Source organism: Festucalex cinctus, chromosome 1 (genome assembly GCF_051991245.1).
Source record: "Festucalex cinctus isolate MCC-2025b chromosome 1, RoL_Fcin_1.0, whole genome shotgun sequence".
Classification (NCBI taxonomy): Eukaryota; Metazoa; Chordata; class Actinopteri; order Syngnathiformes; family Syngnathidae; genus Festucalex; species Festucalex cinctus.
In genome coordinates, this window is record NC_135411.1 from 34,844,984 (window position 1) to 34,867,329 (window position 22,346).

Genomic DNA, 22,346 nt, shown 5'->3' on the forward strand with positions numbered 1-22,346 from the left:
GGGTACTCCGGTCTCCTCCCACATTCCAAACACATGCATGGCAGGTTAATTGGGCTCTCCGAATTGTCCCTAGGTGTGCTTGTGAGTGTGGATGGTTGTTCGTCTCTGTGTGCCCGGTGATTGGCTGGCGACCAGTTCAGGGTGTCCCCCGCCTACTGCCCAGAGCCAGCTGGGATGGGCTCCAGCACCCCCCGCGACCCTTGTGGGGAGCAAGCGGTTAAGAAAATGGATGGATGGATGGATTATTGCATACTATGGTGGGCTCCCTCTAGTGGAACGCAAAAGAATCACTGAATTAAATGATCAATCTTTGCATGTCACAGTGGCTTAAAATATTTTTTTTTCAGATCAGTTATATTTAACTTTTAAGTGTAATAAAACTACATTTAATGTGATAGAATTGTTTGTTTTCAAACATTTATTTAGGCACTTTTTTTTTTATTTAAGTTTTACATGTAATTAATGTTAGTTGAATCCATTATTAAGTGCAAGGTTTTTGTGTGTGTGTGTGTGTGTGTTTTTTTTTAATATTTGCAATATTCAAGTGCAGCGCTAGTGCTCAAACTGTGCATATTGGTATAGTAGCTTAGAAAATTATTGATTCAACTTTTAGCAATAAATAGGGATGTCACGATATGGGCAATATCGTGATATTGTGATATTAAAACTGCCACAGTATTGTCGTCGTCATGGTCACAATATTTAAAAGGAACACATCTGTTAAAAAAAAGTCAAGTTGATTTCCATTTGTGCATTTCTAGCACCCTCTAATGGCTAGTTTATTAGTGCAATTTAATTTTCATTATGGATGTTTTGGCCTTCTATGTTTAAAATCTATGCTAATTGTCAGATGAAGGAACTTGTGAAGCGATCAATGTGTGCTTGCATTAGCAAGTAAGTGCCTCAATATTATTATTAGAAATTGTAGGTGTTTTATATGCATTGCTGTTATATACAAAAGCACAATATTATGCTTTTTTTTTTTTTTTTTAGTATGAGCTCTCTTATTTACAATACTGCGATCTTTTTTAAATATCGCCAAGGCCCCCGCAATATCGTGATAATTATTGTATCGTGACCTTCATATCGTGATAATATCGTATCGTGATGTTTGGAGATCGTTACATCCCTAGCAATAAAACATTTGCCTTGTTTTTAATGAATACTACACTGTTGTTGTTTTTTTAATTAATGGTAAATGTTAAGCTGAGAATTAAGTATTTTTTTAGGGTGATCCTTGGTATAAAAAGTTTCAAGAACCACCGTACTACGCCATACATTACGTATTTTTAATTTGCTTGTGTCTTGATGGAAGAAAATATAGCAATGACTTGCAAACATGAATGAATGAATACTCTCTCTTGAACCCTTAAGTGGATCACATGATAGGGCATAACAAATATTGCATCCTAGTGAACTTTCACAATCTGGACTCTTCCAGAAACCCTAACAGCCTTTCCCACAAGCACCACCAAACGATGACATCACAGCCTTTGATTTGTCATCAGTTTCGACAGTGGGTGGCGGTGTGCGTGTGTGTGTTTGACGACTCACCATGTTCAGGTACCCAACAATCAGGCTGTGTAGTAATTGGAGGTTTTTATGCATGAAAACAAGCTGAGTGGAACTGAATCGTGAGCGTCACGAGACCCAAATACTTTCTGCTGGTTTGTTGATATCACAAAAGCGTATTGAAGGAGAAATAGTGTGACGTTTTTTTTTTTGCCATTAAAGTTTGTCAGGAGCCAAGGGCGTTTTTCCCTTCTTCTATTTTTTGTGTGTGTTGTCAAAACGAGAAGAAGAGGTTGAGGGGAGGACAAGTCCAATCTGGTCTGCAGGTACGTGGTCGGCTTGGCCACACCCTGCACATCACATTCCTCTACAAATACTCCATCTTGTCCCAGTATCTCCACACAATCTCTGCAGGACACCAAGCAACAAGAAGACAAAGAAACAACCGAGAGATACGTCTTTGCTCTCACATACAAGGTCAGTCCATTTCTTTCCCCTTAGTCTGAGTGTAAATCTATTTTAAAGGCATGTTTTAATAGTATATTGATTTTTGGCATACTGCATTGATTTGGATGCCGACAAGATCCAAAGTAGATCAAATAAGTGTTTTGGCTTTTTAAGGAAAAATGTATGCACCCGAGGCGGGTCTCATTTTTGTCCCAAAATGAATCAGTTTCTTTTGGCTCTTAAAAAAGAGAAATGAAAAAACAAAAAAAAACAAAAACAAAAAAAACATTATATTACAGAAGATAAGTAAGACTAAAAATCAAATCAAAGAAACTATGTTAAAAATATATATAAGAAAAAAAAACTAAATAGATAGGTTATTAGTTTAACATTAGATTAATAGTTTTAAATAAAATACATAAGATTCCATTAAAAAAAAAAAAAAAAAAGCTGAAATAATGGGGAATAAAAACAAAAAAAACTGCAAAAAAGTATCTAAAATAATAAATCATTTAAATGATTTTAATTTTAAAACAAAAAAAATTGAAAAAAAAATATTTTAAAAGTAAAATGAAAAAAATACATGCAAATTCTTGAAAAAGATATGAAGAAACTTGAAACAACAAAGAAGACATTCTTGGAGTTCGTTAAGTGTTGATAATTTTTTTTTCCATCTTAATAGAAACCAAGAGAAGAAAAAGAACGTGCTTCTGAATAGAAAACAATGAAACTGAAATGCAAACAAAAACAAACAAAAACATTCTTACTACATCTTCTATCAATCACATTTCCACAATGATTCCAAAACATAAAGAAAAATAAGAAAAAAATGTTGGTGGTGGGGGAACCATATTAGGAATATAATCTTGAAACCGAATGATCTCGTGTCTGCTTGTTTTTGTTTTTTTTAACTTTTGTGTGCTTGGGAGCGGTTGTGTGCTTCTACTGGGTGGAGAAGCAACCACCAATGGGCCTGTTCAGACATGTGCTTATTTGAAAGCGTAGCCCAAAGCTACATTCAACTCAGTGTGCGTGCGTGCGTTCTTGTCTTTCTCTGTGTGTGTGGCACCACCCTTGACATTCCATCTTGATCCAGGGGACATTTTTGAATGGGAAACACTCAAATGAGCTTTTAACTCAGGTGAACTGATACCATGAGGCTCGAGATTTCCAGGAGCCCCCAAACGTCTCACAAAAACTGATCAATAAAGTTTTCTTCGATTTAACACAATTATAAATTCACCTGCTCAAAAACATTGTAATAGTTCACACCTCCCTTTTGATGGAATGGACTATTCCATCTTCTTACTGCACATGTGCAGACTTGATTAATTCAGGCAGAGTGTATAGCAATGAGCAACTTGTTGGCACATTCTGAGGTAAATGAAGCGAGTTTTCCCAGAAGGCCAGACGGAGGCAAACAGCATTAATCAAAACAACTAAAATTTCAACCTTTTTCATGGCGGCAAGGTGCACCAAAACTAGCAACAACATGCTCCAAACACTGCTGATTATTTTGCCATCAAAAGGACTTTCTCAGTATTGTACTGCTTTGAAAACTCAAACAAATCAATGAGTTAGGGTTTAGTTGATGATGAATGTTAGTAGGCTATTCAAAATCTTGGGCTGGGTTTGCCGTTGAGCCCACAAATGACTAAATACACCTCGGGGTCCTGGAATTAGTTTGTGTGTTTGACCTTCTGTGTGACCTTTATCCTCCTTTTGTCAGAATGGGCTCAGTGGGCGTTCAGATCGTGTGCGTGGCCTTGGGGGTCCTGGGCCTGATCGGGGCCATCGTGTGCTGCGCCGTCCCACGTTGGAAGGTTTCCTCCTTCACCGGCTCCAACATCGTTACCGCCCAGGTACGCACTTCAGTTCAGACGCCAACGAAAGGTTTCTACTAAAGTCAAGTCAGGTCAAGTCGTCTTTATGGAAATCAACCCACCAAAAATGTCTTTACCATATGTTCTATGCAGCCCACTAGTCGAAACATGGTATTCTAATTAATGTTGCATTTTTGGAATATGAGTTAAGCAGCAAAAATCATAACACACCTGTTTTCTTCTAAAGCTGTGCTGTGATTGGTCGTTACCTGAGCCCTGAGCAAGTGCTAAAATGGCTGCCCCCTGAGATGGATAAAAAAAATAGGTGGAATTTGCTGCTTAACTCATATTCCACAAACACAATATTAATCAGAATGCTGTTTTTAGACTAGTGGGGCACATACATGTTATTGCAAAGCACATTTTTGGGTTGACTTCCGTTTTTGCGCGAGTGATTTTATATCAAGTAATAACCAGAAATTTCATAAAGTTCTCCCCTCATTTAATACAATTTGAATCACCAGGATTTACAGTTTTTAATTTGTCAATATAGGCCTATAGTTAGTTTTTATTTTGTTTGGACTTGACTTTTTTTTTTTTAATTATTATTAAATTAGTTTTAAGTAATTGTTAGAGTAGGTTTGTTCATTTTCATTTTTTCAAAAATGTTTTGTTTTAGTGTAAGCTTTTTTTTTGTTTGTTTTTAAATATAATGGCTTGTTAACTGGGTGCAAGATTTTCAAACAAAAGGTCACAAAGCCTGTTGTGTAATAAACTACAATTCTTTAAACAACTGTTTGATCTACCGTCTCTGTACACAACGTACAGCAATAGCCTACCAAAATACTGTAAATATTTTTTTAAATGAACCTCGAAGGCTCGTCGAAGACATTAAAAAATGGCATTTTTGCTATAATTTAATAGTTATAGATAGATTTAGCAATATTTCATTTTGTAAAAGCAATTTTGTTTTTATATCTTATAACAAAAATGTTTTTCAATTTAAATTTGAGTTATTTCATTAGTTTTACTGAACTTGCGAATCACAGACTAGAAAAGATTCTTGTGTCAGTTTTAGCACCAAGCAGAACTGACCTGACTGACTGGAGATGTTTCTTTGTACGCATTTAGAGCCACCAGGAGGGCTTGTGGAAGTCGTGCGCCGTGCAGAGTACGGGCCAGCAGCAGTGCAAGAACTACGACTCGCTGCTGGTCCTGGCCTCGGACCTGCAGGCGGCCCGCGCCATGACCATCATCAGCTGCATGCTGGCCGGCCTCAGCCTCCTGATCCTGTTCTGCGGGGCCGACTTCACCACCTGCGTGGAGAACGAGGACGCCAAGCCCAAGATCAGCCTGGTGGCCGGGGTGGGTTTGCTCTTGGCCGGCCTGGTTCTCATCATACCCGTCAGCTGGTCGGCCCACACGGTGGTCCGAGACTTCAACAACCCCTTGGTGGCCGCCTCGCAGAAGCGCGAGTTGGGAGCGTGCATCTTCGTGGGCTGGGGGGCCGGGGTACTGCTCCTCCTGGGCGGGGGGCTCCTGTGCTGCTTCAGTAGGCCTAAGTCGGGGGGATCTGGGGGTGCGGCCAAGTACTACAGCAACAATGCCTCCGCACCCAGCAAGAACTACGTGTGAGCTGGGAAGAATCAGCCGGATTCTGGCCGGAGGTCCGTTGACCGCATTAGCTTAGCTCCTTAACTTTTTTCTGTAAATAGTCAACAACTGACACTCCTTCTCTAGAGCATCAAATGTTTCTTTGTGTGGTGCGGGGATTAAAATGTACATTTAAATACAGGCTGCTTAAGTTTTTGCAATCACATTAACTGTAAAAGGCTGCTAGCATCTTAGCATAAAAAAGCAGCTTAGCATTTCATTACTTCTCTTTTTGTCTGTATTCAAGTTGCTGTACAGTAGCCTATTACCTTTTTAGTTAGCATAGTAACTGTTAGCATTTTAGCAATTCTCATTAGTAGTAGGGTCACATGCAAGATCCTGAACAAACTTGAGCGCTTTATGGATTCAGGTTAGCTCATCTTGCCACATTTAACATATCAATTGTTAGCATTTTAGATTATTTCACATGGTAACCAACTCTGTAGCAAGATGAAAAATCTGCCTCGGCGCTTTCTGTACTCTCTAACCGTGAAGTTATTTCATAGCATGTTAGCATTTTATCCTTTCTTATTCAAATAGTACTTGACAACAAGGCAAGAGTTTTGTATAGTGACAAGTGCAAGTGATTATATATGTTTTTAACAGATTATTGTGATTCTGTATTCAGAAAAAAAAAAAAAAGGACAAAAAATGCTGGGAAAATATTGATTTTTTTTTATTTCAAACAACTTAGTAGCATATTAAAAAAAAAATTGGACAAACAAATTAAGCCTGGAGTGGTTTTCTCGTTATCTTATATATGGAATAGTTATCATCTATTTTCTTTAGTTATTTTTTCTTTATATTATTTCTTTTCGTTTGTGGGAAAAAAAAAGATAAAATACGTCCTGGTGCTTTAATGTTTGCTCTCCAGCAAGCTCACACGATTGCTAAGTTCCTCCAGAGATGCTTTCAGAGCCTTCAACTCCCGCTTCAAAGCAGAGACATCCTGAAAATAAGAATAAAATAAAGCTCTACAGTCCTCAATTGAACATTGATTGAAATAAAACAAAAAGAGCAAATATTTTGAAAATAAAAAGCTCCATGGTGGAGGTCACGTTGTTAAAAATAGGCAAACTTCTCACCCCTCCGCCGCCATCTATGTGAGTGGCGCCAGCTGAGGCCACGGTGGTCTTGAGGAGGCTCTTGTGAACTTTGAACTCTTTGGCCTTGGTGGTGGCCACGAAGCCATCTTTGAGCGAGATGAGCATGGGCGGCGCGGCTTTGCCTGCAAACCAGTCGTCGGCTTCTGCGGAAGGTTCTGGGCCGATGGTGTCGGGGTAAAGGTCCTCCTGGAACAGGTCCGACTGCGCGGGAGAAGAAAATGGGATCAATACTGCCATCATACATCATGATATTGATATGTAGACCCACCCAGATTGATGATATTGACATTTTCTCGCCCACCAACTACATCATACATCATGATACCTCAACGATACATGGCAATAGTAATATTTTGGCCACTCTTGTAAGAATATGAGATGATATGATAGCTGAAGATATCATTATTTTTGGTTGGTATACCGATAACGTCATACATTTGACTGCATTTAATTGCCTCACCTTCCTGGGCACCGTCATGACGATGGGCTCGCACTTCCTCTCGTGAAGTTTGTAGAACCTGCCGGCGACAAAGAGCGCCAGTGGCGTGTAGGAGAAGACATCCTGGACTGTGACGCGAACATGCTAACATGACGCTACCTGGCAATCTCACACTTGTTGACCTCCAGGCCCCTCTTGGGCATGTAGCCCATCCCCTTCTGGCTCTCCTTGCTGCTGTACATGGACAGGTAGTGCACGTAGGGCGCCTCTTCCGTCACCTCGAAGTAGCGGATGCTGCTGTCGCCCTGCAGGGGAAGCGTCACAGCTCACTTATTTTGCTTTGTGTTGCAAGCCAAAATTTTCATTATGAGCAAGCATAAGAAAAAAAATCATCTATTGTTGTTTTCGTGCCCAGGCCGAAGATTTAAAGTATTACTTTGGTGATTTAGACAATAGCAGTACTTTGCCGCCATCTTGTAGCACCCGGGTACCAAGGAACTATGTTGAAGTGAGTTGTGGAGGGTCATTTAACTAAAGATAAAACTTTGCTGCCAACATCTGGCATCTTGAGTCCAACAAACTACGTTGATGTTAGTTAGTTGAGGAGTTTCATTTAGACAAAAGTAGCACTTTCCTGTCATCTTGTTGAAGTGCGATGAAGAAGTAGCATTTTGCTGACATCTTGTATCATCTTTGTGCCATAGCACTAATGACTATGTTGATGTCAGCTGAGTAGTTTCATTTAGGAGAAAAAATGTGCTTTGGAGCCATCTTGTGTCATTTTGGTGCCAGGTCAAAATGAGTTCAGGAGGTTCATTTAAACAAAAGTTGTGCTTTGTGTCGACAATTACTTGCAGATTTTCACTATTGTCCCTAACAATATACTACAGTGAGACAATAACACCAACTGATGTCCTGACAACAGTGCTATTTTTCTTTATTAATATCTCTTTTACTGCCAAACGTGATCCAAAAAGACAACCCCTACAGTGCCAGCCGATTTCGAGCATTTACAATCATCTATCAAGGCAAACAGAATATTGTGTGCTATGCTGTGACTACATAAACATGGATACCATATGAAAGACTGGATTCCATTCTTTCAGTAGAAAAAAGTATGATTCTACCTTATTCCCTTCTTTAGTAATCACCATTTGAAAATAGGTCATTTGAGCAACACCAAACGAAAACGGAAAAAATAAGGAGAAAACAAACCTTTTGTGAAATGATACATTTTCTGCACAATAGTGACTTCGACACTAATATTTTTTGTTTAGTGACCCTCTGTGAATTATATTTAATGTGACAAACGCTTTGATCATTCACGTCATCCTTGAAAATGTTCTATTTCCTAAGATCTGCCATGTTTTCATCTAATTTGATACACGGAGCCCATTGAAAAGAGACACAATGCAGGATCAAAAATTAGAAAAATACCTGGAAGATAAAATTAAACAACTAACGGATGAATATGTATTAAACCCAAATAATCAAATATGGATAGAACTACAGAATATAAAAATACAGTTAGATAACATGTTATCTAAAAAGACAGAGTTTATAATACAACAGTTGAGATATAATAATTTTGAACATAATAATAAATCAGGTAAATTCCTGGCAAATCAACTTCAACGGAATCGGGAAAAATCTCTTATAACGGCTATTAAAGATATAAATGGTGAATGCACACAATCACCAGAAGAAATTAACCATATTTTTTATAACTATTATCGAAATCTATACACAGAAATTAATAGACCTAACCCTGAATATATTGAGGAATTCCTAAACAGCTTAAATATACCTCAGTTATCTATTGAACATAAAGATATTCTCGATACCCCCGCTTACTATATGTATAGATGAGTTGTATCGTGCTTTAGACAGTATGCCTAATGGCAGAGCACCTGGTCCAGACGGCTTTCCGGCTATATTTTTTAAACATTTCTGGTTAATGTTTGCTCCATTATTTCTAAGAGTAGTAACTGAAATTAAAAGTAAAGGTGATATACGTCAAGATATGAATATAGCAGCAATTAAACTTTTATTAAAGCCAGAAAAAGACCCTACCCTCCCGTCAAGTTACCGACCGATATCACTAATTAATACCGATATTAAAATTATCGCTAAGGCCTTGGCATCTCGATTAGAGACGGTAATCTCGACAATTATTCATAGTGATCAAACAGGTTTTATTAAAGGTCGTCATTCTACTAATAATATTAGGAGACTCTTTAACTTGATTAGTATGTCACAGCGGTATGATAAAAAGGCAGTTGTTATTTCGCTGGATGCAGAAAAAGCATTCGATAAAGTTAACTGGTCCTTCCTCTTTGCTGTCTTAAATAAATTCGGCTTCGGGGAGTCATTCATTCAATGGGTCTCAATATTATATGATTCTCCTAAAGCTACAGTTACTACTAATGGGATTACATCACAGAGTTTTACTTTACAAAGGGGAACAAGACAAGGGTGCCCAATTTCTCCTTTATTATTTGCTATATTTATTGAGCCGCTTGCATTAGCTATACGTCAGGATAGACGGATCCAAGGAATCCACTCCGGGACAATAGAACATAAAATTAATCTATATGCCGATGATATATTACTCTATTTAGAAGAACCTGCTATCTCGCTAGGGGAAGCATTTAAATTAATAACTAAATTCTCTCACTTATCAGATTACTCTATTAACTGGACAAAATCAACATTATTACCTATTACAGAAAATTCATGGAATCCTACAAGTCAGGATCCACACTACTCCTTTCCTACAGGTAATTTAAAATACTTAGGTGTTAAAATTTCACCTAAGTTAACTGAATTAACTTCTTTAAATTTTTCACCATTATTGGATAGTATCCGTAGTGACCTGGAGCGCTGGAATAATCTTCCGATCTCTTTAATAGGACGGATAGCTACTATAAAAATGAAAGTTTTACCAAAGATTAATTATTTATTTTCAATGATTCCATTTAAACCTACGTCTAACTGGTTCCAATCGCTGGACTCTGCTATCATGAAATTCTATTGGAATAAAAAAAAAGCCAAAATTAGTCTATCTACTCTTCAGGAAAGTAAATCTAAAGGAGGTTTAGAGGCACCAAACTTTATGTACTATTATCTAGCTAATCAACTACAATATCTTGTGCTATGGACACAACCCAACAGAGATACTAACTGTTGGTTGGAATTGGAGCAGAAGGATTGTAATAATCTTAGACTGTCAGATTTACTCTTTATTACAAAATCAATAAGACGACATAATTGTTTTAAAAACCCAATGATAGCCGCCACCCTGACTGCCTGGTGGAAGGCATTAGAAATTACAAACTCCCAATTGGCGCCCTGTGGGCTCTCTCCCATTTGGCATAACCCCGACTTTCAACTTAATAATCAGTCGTTCCATTTAAGCCTATGGGAGCAGAAAGGAATTACACACCTTCATCATCTTTTCTCAGATAATAAGTTTATATCGTATACAAACTTGGTCCAGAAATATGAAATAAAAAAGGGAAATTTCTTACATTATCTGCAAGTTAAAAATATGGTTAAGAAACAAATCCCAACACTTCAGGATACGCTCCAACTGCCTGTCTTAGCTAAAGATATTATAAAGCTTTCTCCAACAACAATAAAGAAAATATCAAAAATATATAAGTTATTTTTATACACAAATAAAACGTATTTACCGACTTTAAAATGGGAAAAAGACTTGTCTATAGTTCCGGAACCAGACTTTTGGACCCAAATCTGTGAAAATGTATTTAAAATGACCAAACAGACAAATTTGCAACTTATCCAATATAAGATACTTCATAGAACATATATTACACAATATATGATGAAAAAAATGGGACTCTCTGACTCCGACATTTGTCTCCAGTGCTCACAAAACACTGCCGATACTTATCTTCATGCTTTATGGTCATGTACTCCAGTGCTGCATTTCTGGACTAAAATCTTGGGAAAGCTCGCTGATATATTAAACTGTAGGCTTCCTTTATCTCCAAGACTGTGTTTACTAGGTGACTTAACAATAACTGAGCTACCATGTAAACAATCTCAATCTATATTTATAGCCCTTACTATTGCTAAAAAAATAATCCTTGTCAATTGGAAAAATAAACAATCTCTAAATATCGACCACTGGTTAAACTTACTAATAAATTATATCTCAATGGAAAAAATCTCTGCCTTAAATAAAAATCAAGTATCAAGATTTAAACAAATATGGTCTATGTACATAGAATATTTTAATCTCAATTTGGCAACTTAATCCTGCCAAGATTCTGCCTGTTAACGAGAGCCACCACATCGTTACAACTTCTGTTTTCGCTGCTCCTGTATTTGGTATTTTGTATCTGATTGTTTTTATTTTTATATAGTCAGGAACCTAGTTGCTGCTAGTGGGCTCGAGCATACCACACTATACGACACTATACTCAATAACTCCTTAAGATCTATTTCTAGTGGGCACTAAGCATCAACACTTGGTGTTACTGCATGCTAATTAGTCAATTTTCTTGACGCCGTCCCCTGTGGTCGGGCGGGGGTGGTTCTGCCCCCCCCCCCCCGTTGTCTGCTCGGTGGCGGTTGCGTCTTGGCCGCTCCCTGGGCCCCCTGTGGGGTGCGGTGTTGGGGTGCTTCCCCTGGTGCCCGGGGCGGTGCCGTCCCGGCGCGGTCCGCTGCTCCGTGCCCGGCGGCGCGGTTCGGGGTGGGTGGGCCTCCGGTGTGCCCCGTGGTTCCCTCTCCCCTCCCCCTTCCTCCCCCCCGTCGCCTCTCCCTCCTCGCCTCCTCCCGCCCATCCTCCTCTGCCTCCCGGTCCCTTTTCCCTTGTCGCCCTCCCTCCTCCTCTCCCCCCCCGCCTCCTGCCCTGCAGCCGCCCTTTCGCCTTCTTGTCGTCTTCTCCCCGCTTCCCCCGCCCCCCCCCCCCCCCCCCTTCCCTGTCTGCCCTGCGGCCCCTCCCCCTCCCTCTCCCTGGGCCTGGGGCTCCCTCCCCGGCCCGGGCGTCGGGCTCCGGGGGCCGGGCGAGGGTTTGGGGCCTGCCCCACTCCGGTATAACTCCTGGCGCCCCGGGCGGGCTCCGGTGGCCGGTGGGCTGTCCGGTAGCCCTGCTGCGCTGGCTGTCCGCCCATTGTGGTGCCGGGTGGATGAGGTGGGGGGCGGCAGGGGGTGGGGGTGCTGGGGGGCGGGCGTGCCACCTACACCCGCCGGGTTGGGTGAGGCCCCGCTGGTCGCTCCTCTTACTCACTTCACTAGCTTGCACTATACACTTTGTAAATATACACATAGGGCACACAACACATTTCTTGGTGGGGTGGGGAAGGGTGGAAACACCGTCTTCACCCTTCAACTCCCCTCCAATTTTAATGCACCTCACGTCCAAGGGGAGGGGTGAGTTGGGGCGGGGAGCCATCAGAGGGGATGGACTGCAGTGCCTGGCAGCGCTGTGGTCCCCCCCATTTGTGTCCCTGCCCCACCACTTTGTCCCTCCATTCCCTTTTTTAATGCACCACACATATACATATTAATTTTTTTGGGGGGGATACGGGTGTGTCGGAGTAGGGGAAATTTTTTCCCTCTGCTCCGACTCACCTGCTCCCAATTTTAATGCACCACACGCACACACTTGTATATACACTGGGTGGGGCCACATTCACGGTGTAAGGGTAGAGCTCGCCAGTCGGCGAGCTGGCGGACTCAGTAACAGGGTTAGGTGTCACTAGTACTCTGGCGTGACGACCGGGGCCTCTCCCCACCGGGCTCGGTGTTCTGGTGTTCCGCCTTCTCCCCTGGTGCTTCCTCCTCTGCTTCCCCCCTCCCGCCGCTGTGCAAATCTCGCGCGGCTGGAGGTGGGGTGGGCACATCTTCCCTCTCTGCGCTGCTGCCCGGTGCCGGTTTCCGGGGGGGGGTGGGGGGTTCTCGCGGGGGGCCGGGTTCGCGGGGGGGGGTGGCGGCCGTCGGGGGGGGGGCGGCTTGTTTGGGGGGGGGTGGAGGTATGGGTGGGTGGGGGGTTGGGTGCTGGGGGTCGGGGTGTGTTCGGGGGTTTGGGGGTCGGGGGTGGTGGGGCCTGGGTCGTGGTGGATGGCGGGTTTGGGTGGGGTGCGGGGGGGTCGTGGGGGGGTGGGGGCTGGGGACCGGTGGGGCGCTGTGGGGGCCCGCTGGGCCTCGTTCTGCGGCCTTGGGCTCGGGGGTGTGGGCCGGGGCTGGGGCGGGGGTGTTCCGGGTGTCTGGGTCGGCTCGCCGACCGGTGTCCGCTCGGGTGGCTTGGGGGTGGCCTTGGTGCTGCCGCGGCCTGGGGATTCCGGGGGGGGGGGTGCTCGCTTTGCTGGACCGCGGTTGACGGCTTCTTTCTTTGGTGGTGGTCCTTATGCATGCCAGATCCGTCGCACCAGCATCTACTGAAACTCAACAGAAGTACCCTCTCCCTCCCACAGCCCCTTGAATCAGTTGGTGCTGGTGTCTGTGGTTCTCACTTTGCTTTATCTATCCTTCCCTCCTTCCTCTCTTTAGTTTTTCCTCTGGTCACTTGAGATCTTAATTTATTAGAAGTATGAGGTTTCTGGGGTTGGCATAAGACTCTGGTTTTGTAACCACGCAGGAGGGGTCTTGTTGGTGCTGGACTTCACTTTGATGGATTGGATGTACTGGCTTCTATGGATCTCACTCTGCCTTATCGATCCTTCCCTCCTTCCTCTCTTTAGTTTTTCCTCTGGGCTCTTGAGATCTCACTAAATTTGCTGGAATTTAGAGGCTTCCGGGGTTGGCGTAAGACTTTGATTTTGTAATCATGGGGAAGGCAGGAAGTGTTTGGTCGGTGCTGGATGTCACTTTGATTTACCTTTCTTTTCTCTTTATTTCCTTTTTTTTCTGACCTTTTCTCTGGTCTCCTGACCATTTAAATCTCACGACTCTGGCAAGATTCTGAAGTACCTGGTTAAGGCGAAGGGTAATGGGATATTTATAAGGTTTTAGGTGAATGAATGAGTATAAATTTATACGTATTTGCACGCACGCACACGCACGCACGCAAACGCACGCAAACGCACGCACGCACGCAAACGCACGCACGCAAACGCACGCAAACGCACGCACACATACACACAAAAAAAAAAAAAAAAAAAAAAGAAAAAAAAAAAAAAGAAAAGAGCAATGATGACAAGACGTTGAATCGGTAAGACTACCGAATGAACAATTCTGAGCTCTTCAAAAAAAAAAAAAAAAAAAAAAAAAAAAGAAAAGAGACACAATGCTGCCATCTGCTGTGCATAGTTAGTGGGTGTTTTTTATTTTTTCCACCCCATTCATCGCAAACCAGAGCTGCACAAGACGTTGTGCTGCCCATTGAGAAAAAAAAAAAAAACGTAGTTGACGTCAATTGACGTTATTGGCGGTACTCGGTTGGTGTGTCCTTAACGGTCATTAATGTATTTGGCAGGAAAAAAGTTAAAAGCATTTAACAAAAAAAGAGGTGTTTTTTTTGCGGGAACTGCAACATAAATGGGGATAATGGATTAAATGAAGTTACAAGTCCAGCCACAAAACAAATTACATTCGAAATGTACAACTGTAGAGGGAGAGATTGTGACCTTGCCGCACAGGTAGACAACGCCAGTGTCCGGATCGAAGAACGGCAGGAGGACGCCGCTGCTGGTGTCAAGTTCCTGCAGGGTCAGCGGTGAGCCAAAGTCCTCCTGAGACAAGAACTTCAAGGATTAAAAACAGCAAGAAACCTCCAGGATGGCTTAGAGGACGCTCCATTTGGACTCACCAGGTCCCACAGCGCCACCTGCCTCTCGCTCATGCGACTGAAGCCGGTGGTCAGGATCCTCCTGTCCGACACCCACACAGCCCGGACCGGCCTGGAGCCCTCATGAGGTTTCTCCTTCTCCTGCAAGCAACGAACTGTCGGACCTCGGCGGGGGCGGGCTCATCGGGAACGGCGAGTTTGAGCGTACGTACGGCGAGGACGGTGCCTTTGCGAGGATCCATCACCCGTATCGTTTTGTCCTTGCAGGAAGTCAGGATCTTGGAGCCGTCCTGGTTCCAGCAGGCGCTGTAGATCAGGTCCGAGTGAACGTCGTCGATCCTGACGACCGCCTCGCCCCGGGCGACGTTCCACAGGACCACCACGTTGTCACAGCCTGACCAAGAAGCGGGAGGGCTTGGCGTTAGGCACTGGGAGGGCAGTGCACTTTTTCTTTCTTTCCCGAATAGATTGATGGCCACTCGATAGAGATCATGAGTGATTTTAAAGCAACGTTTTGTAAAGCAGGATTTTGCATTTAATACGGAGAAGAATTTAGTGTGAGACCCTAGCAATCCACACTATATTTCTTATTTATATGGCCTATTTATTTACCTCAACTGTCAATAAATAATAATAATAAATATTGTCTGTATGTACAGTAATATCGTTTGCAAATAATGTAATTTTATTGTATTCATTTTAGTTTGTTTTTAACCTAAATTGCATCCATTTTAGTTTGTTGAATTTTATTGGGGGGGGGGCGGGGGGGGTGTTAGTATTAAGCTTGTTTTATTTCAACTGTATTTAATTTGGTTTATATTATTGAACTTCATTTTTATTTAATGTACTTTACTTATTTTATTTTGTTTTTAGCGCTGTTTAAAATTTATTTTACATACTGTAATTAAGCTAGTATTATTTCCTGTTTTTAGTTTATGTATTTAGTTGGAATGTGTTTGATGTATTTAGTTTGACTGTATTTATTCTAATTTGTTTTATTTTTAAAAAAAAATTCTTATTCTTTTACTTTAATGAATTTCCTTTATTTGAGTTTGTTTTAATACATGATTTTTATTTGTTATATTTTAGGTTACATTATTTTACATTATGACTAATGCATTTTATTAATTAAATTAAAAAAAGTAATATATTTGACTATATTATTTTTGTGTGTGCTGTTTATGGTTTGATTAATTTTATTCAGATTTACTTCATTTATTGTAGTTTTACTTCTATTTTCAAACAATTTTATTTTATGTTTTTGATTGTTTAATTTGATTTATTTCCATGTTTTTATTTTATTTGTGTGATTAGCCCTCTGGGACAAACTTGTCATGTTACGTGCTATTTTACTTCAGTTTTGAGTGGTAGAAAATGAATGGATGGATGGATGGATGGATGGATGGATGGATGGATGGATGGATGGATGGATGGATGGATGGATGGATGGATGGATGGAAGTTTGCTAATGAATTGTTTATAATTACATAATTCCGACTACCATAGTCTTCTTTTTGTTTTCATCTGTATTAAACAAAATCATGCCAAGGCCTTCATATAAGATTTGAAGCTTTTAATCTCTTAACGGAATGTTTAAAGGACTCGTCTAGTATGTCCACGATTGTGCTCAGCGCTCACCTGCACTCATGAGGACGTTGTGAGCGGTGGGATGCCAGCTGAGGATGCCCACACGTTTGGAGTGACCCTCCAGCTTCACCACCGGCTGCGTGAGCGGCGAGCTCAGCCCGGAGTCCGGAATCTCCCAAATCTGCCCAGGAGGTCCACATGACACAAAGCTCAAAGGTGATTTACTGTTACTGGCCGACGTAGACCACCACCACCGGACTCACCATGATGCTGCAATCCTCAGAGCCGCTGGCGATGATGTTGTCGTTGTGGGGACAAAACTCAATGTCCAGCACGGGACCCGTGTGGCCGCACACCGTCGGGTAGGACATGTCGATACGACCCGTCTGCACACGTGCAAGATGGTAGCCATGTTTTTAAAATTCGGCCTAAGAAGCCAGTTTCATGTAGCAACATTGAATTTAATAGGAGTGTCTATTATGAGAAGACCTACCACCAAAAAAAAGTTTCAAACGACTGAAAAAACAGAGGAAGTCGGCCATATAGCTTTGAAATGGCTATTTTAGTTAACTGTCATCACATGCCTGCCAATTTGGTCGTTGGCAAAAGTGCCAGGCAAAATCTGCCTGGCAACAGATAGCCCCTGTTGATTGCTGTGATTGCTAAATAATTCACTAAAAAATGTCCTACAGCAGCGTTAGGTAGTTTCATAAGATGCATTAAAGGGAACAGTGCACTGCCACACATGTAGGCCTATGTCGTCCTCAAGAAAAGAAAGGTGGGGGGAGGCCACATCCGGCCCAGACTGAACAATGTCAACCTCCAAATATGGTGAAAACATCTTTACAAGAGAGGGGGGGAAAAAAACTCTCCAAGTTGCCATCGAACTTCCTCATTTGCTTCAAAGTGTGAACTCCAAACCTTCCTTATAGAAATGATAAGTCATTTTATTATTTACATCACCTAGCCTACTTACCATGAGCTTTTCTTGTAATCATTTTTTTTTTTACTTTTCAACAAATACCTGTAACCCCTAGCAAATACTACAAGTTCCAGAATGCAAATTAGATATATCTGATACCTCAACACATAGCCGTCATTAGCGTTCATGTAGCTCGTTTTCTTAATGTGTTCATTTGTGTATGGTGACCTAAAGGGACAAAATTGGTTTGGTAAAAGCAAAAAGTAAAGTTTTAAAGGTAAAGTAAAATTTTGCACAAGCGGACTGCTAGCACAAATACAGCAAAGGGAACAATGATACATTTGTATAAACTTAAAAGAATAAGAATAATAAGATAAGCAGGTAGCTAACACAATTATGGTAGCCATTAAGGGACAAAATGAGTTTGAACATTATATTTTATAGTAATACAACAAGACCAAGCATGCACCAAAATAACTGCTATGTCAGTTTTCAGTGTTCAGGTAGCTAATTTTTCTGAAGTTTACATTTTTATCCACAAAAAAATATATGTTCTCTAAATTGTGTTGTCCAAAAGTTTTAATTGAAAGTATGCTAGTTTGCTAGCACAGTGTAGCAAGAAGGCCACTAAGTGACAGATAAGGTAAAATGCTAAACAAAACGTTTCTGAATTAACAATAAATAATTAAGTGCAATCATATCAATCTGACCTCAAGGCCAATAATTGCCGAGTTTTATTTTTGGATATTGTTAGAGATTTAGAGTGAAATACAATATTGTTGCTCACCAAAATATTTGCTGAAACAGGCTCGTTTGGGATCTACAGTGGCCTATAAGTAATAAAATTAGTTTTGTAAACAGCAACATTCTAAAAGTAATATTAGTGAGTTACCAATAGTAAAAACAGTTTCCCTAACATCAAAGCTAATAGCTGACTATTAGCTATTATGGTTTTCTATCATTTATTGTTGTAAGAGACTGAATGCAGGCTAGGATTAATGGACGGTGGCTAAAAAGGGAGGAACAGTTTTTTTTGTGGGTCACACAATATTACAAAGCAAGTAGTTCATTCATCCATCCATCCATCCATTTTCTGAACCGCATATTCCTCACAAGGGTCCCAGGGGTGCTGGAGCCTATCCCAGCTGGCTTCGGGCAGTAGGCGGGATACACCCTGAACCGGTTGCCAGCCAATCCAGGCAAAGCAAGTAGTTGTAATATCAAAATATTAATGGTTAGTTAGTTACTGTATATGTCACATTCAAACTTGTTTGTTAGCACAGTGTCCCGGGAACTACAGTGGCCATTAAGTGGTCTCACCTTGCCGAGAGGCAGCACCATGAACGCCCCGCCGCCACTGGCGTCCACGATCATGGCCACAAACTTGGGGTTGACGGAGCAGAAGTTGCTGTCCCAGGTCATCTGCGAGATGCGGATGTCATCGTAGCAGAGGTCGGACTTGGCCGCCTGGCCGAAGACGTGGCGGAACTTGCTGCTCCGCACCACCTGCCGGGACATGGTGCCGACCTGGTGGGAAACAACCAAAAAACAGCATCAATACTGTGCCCTTTTTTATTTTAGCCAATCAGCAGGGATAAGGCCATTTATGAGCGACGTGAAAGAGGAAGCGGGGCAAGATTTCACAACTACTTCCGCTTCTTTTTTGCTGCCTGTGTGTGCGTAAAAAATACTAATAAAATGCACACACGGGGGAAAAGGACACTTTTGAGAGGTTATAATGACACAAAAAATGATGCAAATGATCCTTTGTGAAGGCTTCACAAAATGGTTGCTCTAATGTTGTTTTAAATGAGGGTCTGCTGTTTGTGTAAATAAAAGAAAATGGATAAAAAAATTAAAAAAAAAAGACTAAGAGGGGAAAATGACACAAAATGACCCCACAAAATGGGTGTTATCATTCCAATTGTTTTAAGTGATGGGTAACCTAAGGAGAGCATGGGCGGTCTCTTTTTAAAACACGAGTAATACCTCAGTAACTACTTTTTCTTCTTTTGCTGCTTGTGTAAAATTAAAAAAAAACACAAAGTGAAGAAAATGCACATCCCATAGTGGGAAAATAAACTTTTAAGAGACTAAAATGACACAAAATGAAACAAGCTATCCTGCGTTGGCCTCATAGATGCTGATGTCAGTGCTGTGTGAAGTGTTGCTAGCTACCACACTTCCTCCTTTACACAAACATTAACTTGTTCTCATTCAAAATTGACTGCAAACTCGCACATAAAGCTTCAATAAAATGCACAACATCACAAAGTAGCTTCTCGTGGTCATCTATTGTTTTAAATGAGAGGGTGGCAACCTCACTAATCTCACTCTAAAACACCACTAAAAACCTCCCCAAAGGCTATAGCCGCATATAATAATTCGGCAAATATTTTGTGAAATTTAGTTTGGTCATTCTATGTCTTAAAATGGAACCTGCATGCGCTGACTCACACGTCTTCAAAACATCACACCAAAGTGTATTAAAATGGAAATGGCAGGTGCATGATGGTGATGGTGATGATGATGAAGGCCTACCTGGTGGTTGTTGGTGATGGCGAGGTCGGGTGGCTGCTGGTAGTTGTCGTCGTGAAGCAGTTGCGTGAATGAGCGATGAGAGGAGGAGGAAGAAGAAGAAGAAGTTGTAGAAGGTTGAAGAACGCCGCCAAAGAAGGCCAGCGACGGGGTAGGAAGTGCGGCAGGAAGTAGGCGGGGATCACGCGGCAACCAGATCAGGATGTCGGTGGCGAAAGGGTGTCAAAATGAACAAAGCTCTAAAAGAAAAAGAAAAAAAAGATAATCACCAGTTCTTGCAATGAGATGCATTCTGTCAAAAAGACAAACACTTGGTAAAAATGTGGAAAGAAGGCCTTGATAAACGTGTTCTGATATGAGCTTGTTACTTGAATCAGTCTTTCAAAATAGCGAGGGTAGTTTCTGGTATTTCGTATTTATAATCAGTAGGGTTTTTGAGTTTAAACTGAACCACAATAACTGAAAATTGGAGTGAAATGTGACAGAGAGTTGAACAATCAAACTGTACGCTACCTTGAGCACACAAACTAACATTCTTGACAATAAAATGAATTCCAGACTTGATTCTGGAGTCAAAGTTCTTAACTCTTAGCTCTTGATTATCAACTTTCCTCCTTCAAACTGTTGCTTCTGGGCCCTTCTCTCAAGATGTGAGATTCTAAAGTCCCGACGAAAGAACCAAGAGCCTAGCTCTTATTTCTGGATAGTTCAATCGTGACTCTTGTTTCTGGATCCTAAACCCTAGATTCTGAATCTTAACTCTTCACTATTGACCCAAGTCACTTGACTTTACACTCTTGATTACAGACTCTAAACTCAAGAAGAGCCCAGAATATTTATTTATTTATTTTTTTACTCTTGTGAACTGTTGAGTAATTTTAACAGTTCACTCTTGGTATACTTCAGACTCTTATTTTAATTGTTAATTTGATTTATTCTCAATTACTGTCTCAAAACATTACATTGTACACAAAAGAGCTTAATTTGACTTTTTATTGGGACACTAAACTTTAGGACTTTGACTTCAGACTTTTTGTTTGTTAAGGGTTGTGGGGGATTGTGGACCCTTAAGTGGAGGGAAGCAAAGCAAGGAATGGCAGGGGTGTTCTTAATCATACTTTAATGTAACTCATAACAAACAAAGTACAACACAAAATACAAAGTGCAAACCAAAGCTGGGAAATAAACTTACTAGTTGCAAGCTAACTGGGCAGGACTCAGAGGTACAGGAAACAAGGTGTGACAAGGACAAAGACTCGACAAGGACTGCACGAAAACAGGGAACTAAATACACAGTAACGAGACAACAAGAGACACCTGGACAAGACACAAGCGGCTTGGGGAGCTGATTGGGTAACACGAGGGAACGTAAAACGAGCACAGGAAGACTTGATAAAACTTGACGAGACATTGACAGAAAAGGAGACACAAGGAAAACCAAAACCCAGATCATAACACTTTTAACTCCACACAATATTCAGATCCAGAATATTCAGCTCCTGATTCAGAACTAATGAATTTGTGAAATTTTTACTCTAGATTTATTTTATTCTTGGTTCTGGACTATAAACTGTAGACATTAGGCTCTTGATCGTGAACAGTTCACTCGTGATTCTGGACTCTTCACACTTGACTAGAAGCTCTTTGCTATAGACTCCAGACTCTTAACTCTTATTTTTGTAAGACATTAGATTCTACACAATAGTTTTGATGTGTTTCAGAACTCTTAAGGATTTGACTCCAGACTATTGATTCTGGACTTTTAACTCTTGACACAAGGCTCTGTACTTGGACTCTACGCAGCTGCTCAATGTTAGATTTCCAGTGTTTGATGAAATCTGGTGTAAACAGTGTCATTTTGACACTTGTCAAAATAAAAAATGACCGCACTCTGTCAGGGTAAATTTCCTCAAGTGTTGGAGCGGAGGCTAAGTTTAACCTAATCAGCCCTACCTTGAGTGTTAAATTGACCACACCCTCATTTCCAGTGAAGGACAAACTTTCCCAGTTTCCAGCGTCGTGCTGTCAACATTTCAACAGCGACACATCCAGTTGTTGGGATAGCGTGGCTCAGTGGTAGAATGGTCGTCTTGACAGTGTGGTTTCAATCCCAGGCCATGTAAGCAGGAAAAACACTATATAAATGATGTACAGTACTTTTTACCAGAGTGAAGTGTTATAGTTTGAGACACTACTTTCAACACTATACTCAGTGTTTACCAGTGTAGATTTTTAACTCTATACCGTGATGGAGTAACACTGGTTGAGTGTAAAAAAAAAAGTAACACTTTAAAAAGTGTCAGATTTACACTCCTTGGTGTGGACACATAATCACTTTTCTAGTGTTTTAACACTACTCGATGTTAATCTAACACTAGTGATTTTGCTGCGTAGATTCCAGAATATTTGACTGATAACTTTTGATTCTAGACACTTGACATGTGACTTTTTTTTTCTGGACTCTCATCTCTTGATTCTGGATAATAAAACCCTTAAAATTTAGTCAATTTGATATTTAACCTCCAGCATCCAGCCAAGATTCAAAAGCTATAAAATTCTCGAC

At 41.2% G+C, this 22,346-nt stretch overlaps 2 protein-coding genes across 4 annotated transcripts; one reads left to right on the forward strand and one right to left on the reverse strand.

Moving 5' to 3' along the window:
• The first annotated feature begins 1,541 nt into the window (after positions 1-1,541).
• On the forward strand, positions 1,542-6,165 carry cldni (claudin i). 2 transcript variants are annotated; one of them, XM_077532011.1, is made up of 3 exons: positions 1,542-1,989; positions 3,689-3,821; positions 4,914-6,165. In XM_077532011.1, exons 2-3 carry the CDS (start codon positions 3,690-3,692, stop codon positions 5,415-5,417), a joined length of 636 nt encoding a protein of 211 aa, XP_077388137.1. In that variant the 5' UTR covers positions 1,542-1,989; position 3,689; the 3' UTR covers positions 5,418-6,165. The 2 variants fall into 2 exon arrangements, with proteins under 2 accessions (XP_077388137.1, XP_077388146.1); XM_077532020.1 differs by lacking the exon at positions 1,542-1,989 and adding an exon at positions 3,029-3,338.
• coro1a (coronin, actin binding protein, 1A) lies at positions 6,090-21,039 on the reverse strand. Of its 2 annotated transcripts, XM_077531990.1 has the most exons (12): positions 20,976-21,039; positions 19,787-20,022; positions 18,566-18,772; positions 16,587-16,709; positions 16,375-16,504; positions 14,949-15,130; positions 14,758-14,877; positions 14,576-14,680; positions 7,140-7,285; positions 7,002-7,059; positions 6,521-6,742; positions 6,090-6,384 (listed from the first exon to the last, which is right to left on the reverse strand). In XM_077531990.1, exons 3-12 carry the CDS (start codon positions 18,761-18,763, stop codon positions 6,292-6,294), a joined length of 1,377 nt encoding a protein of 458 aa, XP_077388116.1. In that variant the 5' UTR covers positions 18,764-18,772; positions 19,787-20,022; positions 20,976-21,039; the 3' UTR covers positions 6,090-6,291. The 2 variants fall into 2 exon arrangements, with proteins under 2 accessions (XP_077388116.1, XP_077388125.1); XM_077531999.1 differs by lacking the exons at positions 19,787-20,022; positions 20,976-21,039 and having other exon boundaries at positions 18,566-18,785.
• Positions 21,040-22,346: the final 1,307 nt, after the last annotated feature.

Coding starts and splice junctions, on each gene's coding strand:
- cldni (XM_077532011.1), top strand. CDS start 3,690: ATGGGCTCAGTGGGCGTTCAGATCGTGTGCGTGGCCTTGGGGGTCCTG. Junction 3,822..4,913: donor CCAACATCGTTACCGCCCAG/GTACGCACTTCA, acceptor GTACGCATTTAG/AGCCACCAGGAGGGCTTGTG.
- coro1a (XM_077531990.1), bottom strand. CDS start 18,763: ATGTCCCGGCAGGTGGTGCGGAGCAGCAAGTTCCGCCACGTCTTCGGC. Junction 16,710..18,565: donor TGGTGCTGCCTCTCGGCAAG/GTGAGACCACTT, acceptor GCACGTGTGCAG/ACGGGTCGTATCGACATGTC. Junction 7,286..14,575: donor TTGTCTACCTGTGCGGCAAG/GTCACAATCTCT, acceptor CTTCCCCTGCAG/GGCGACAGCAGCATCCGCTA.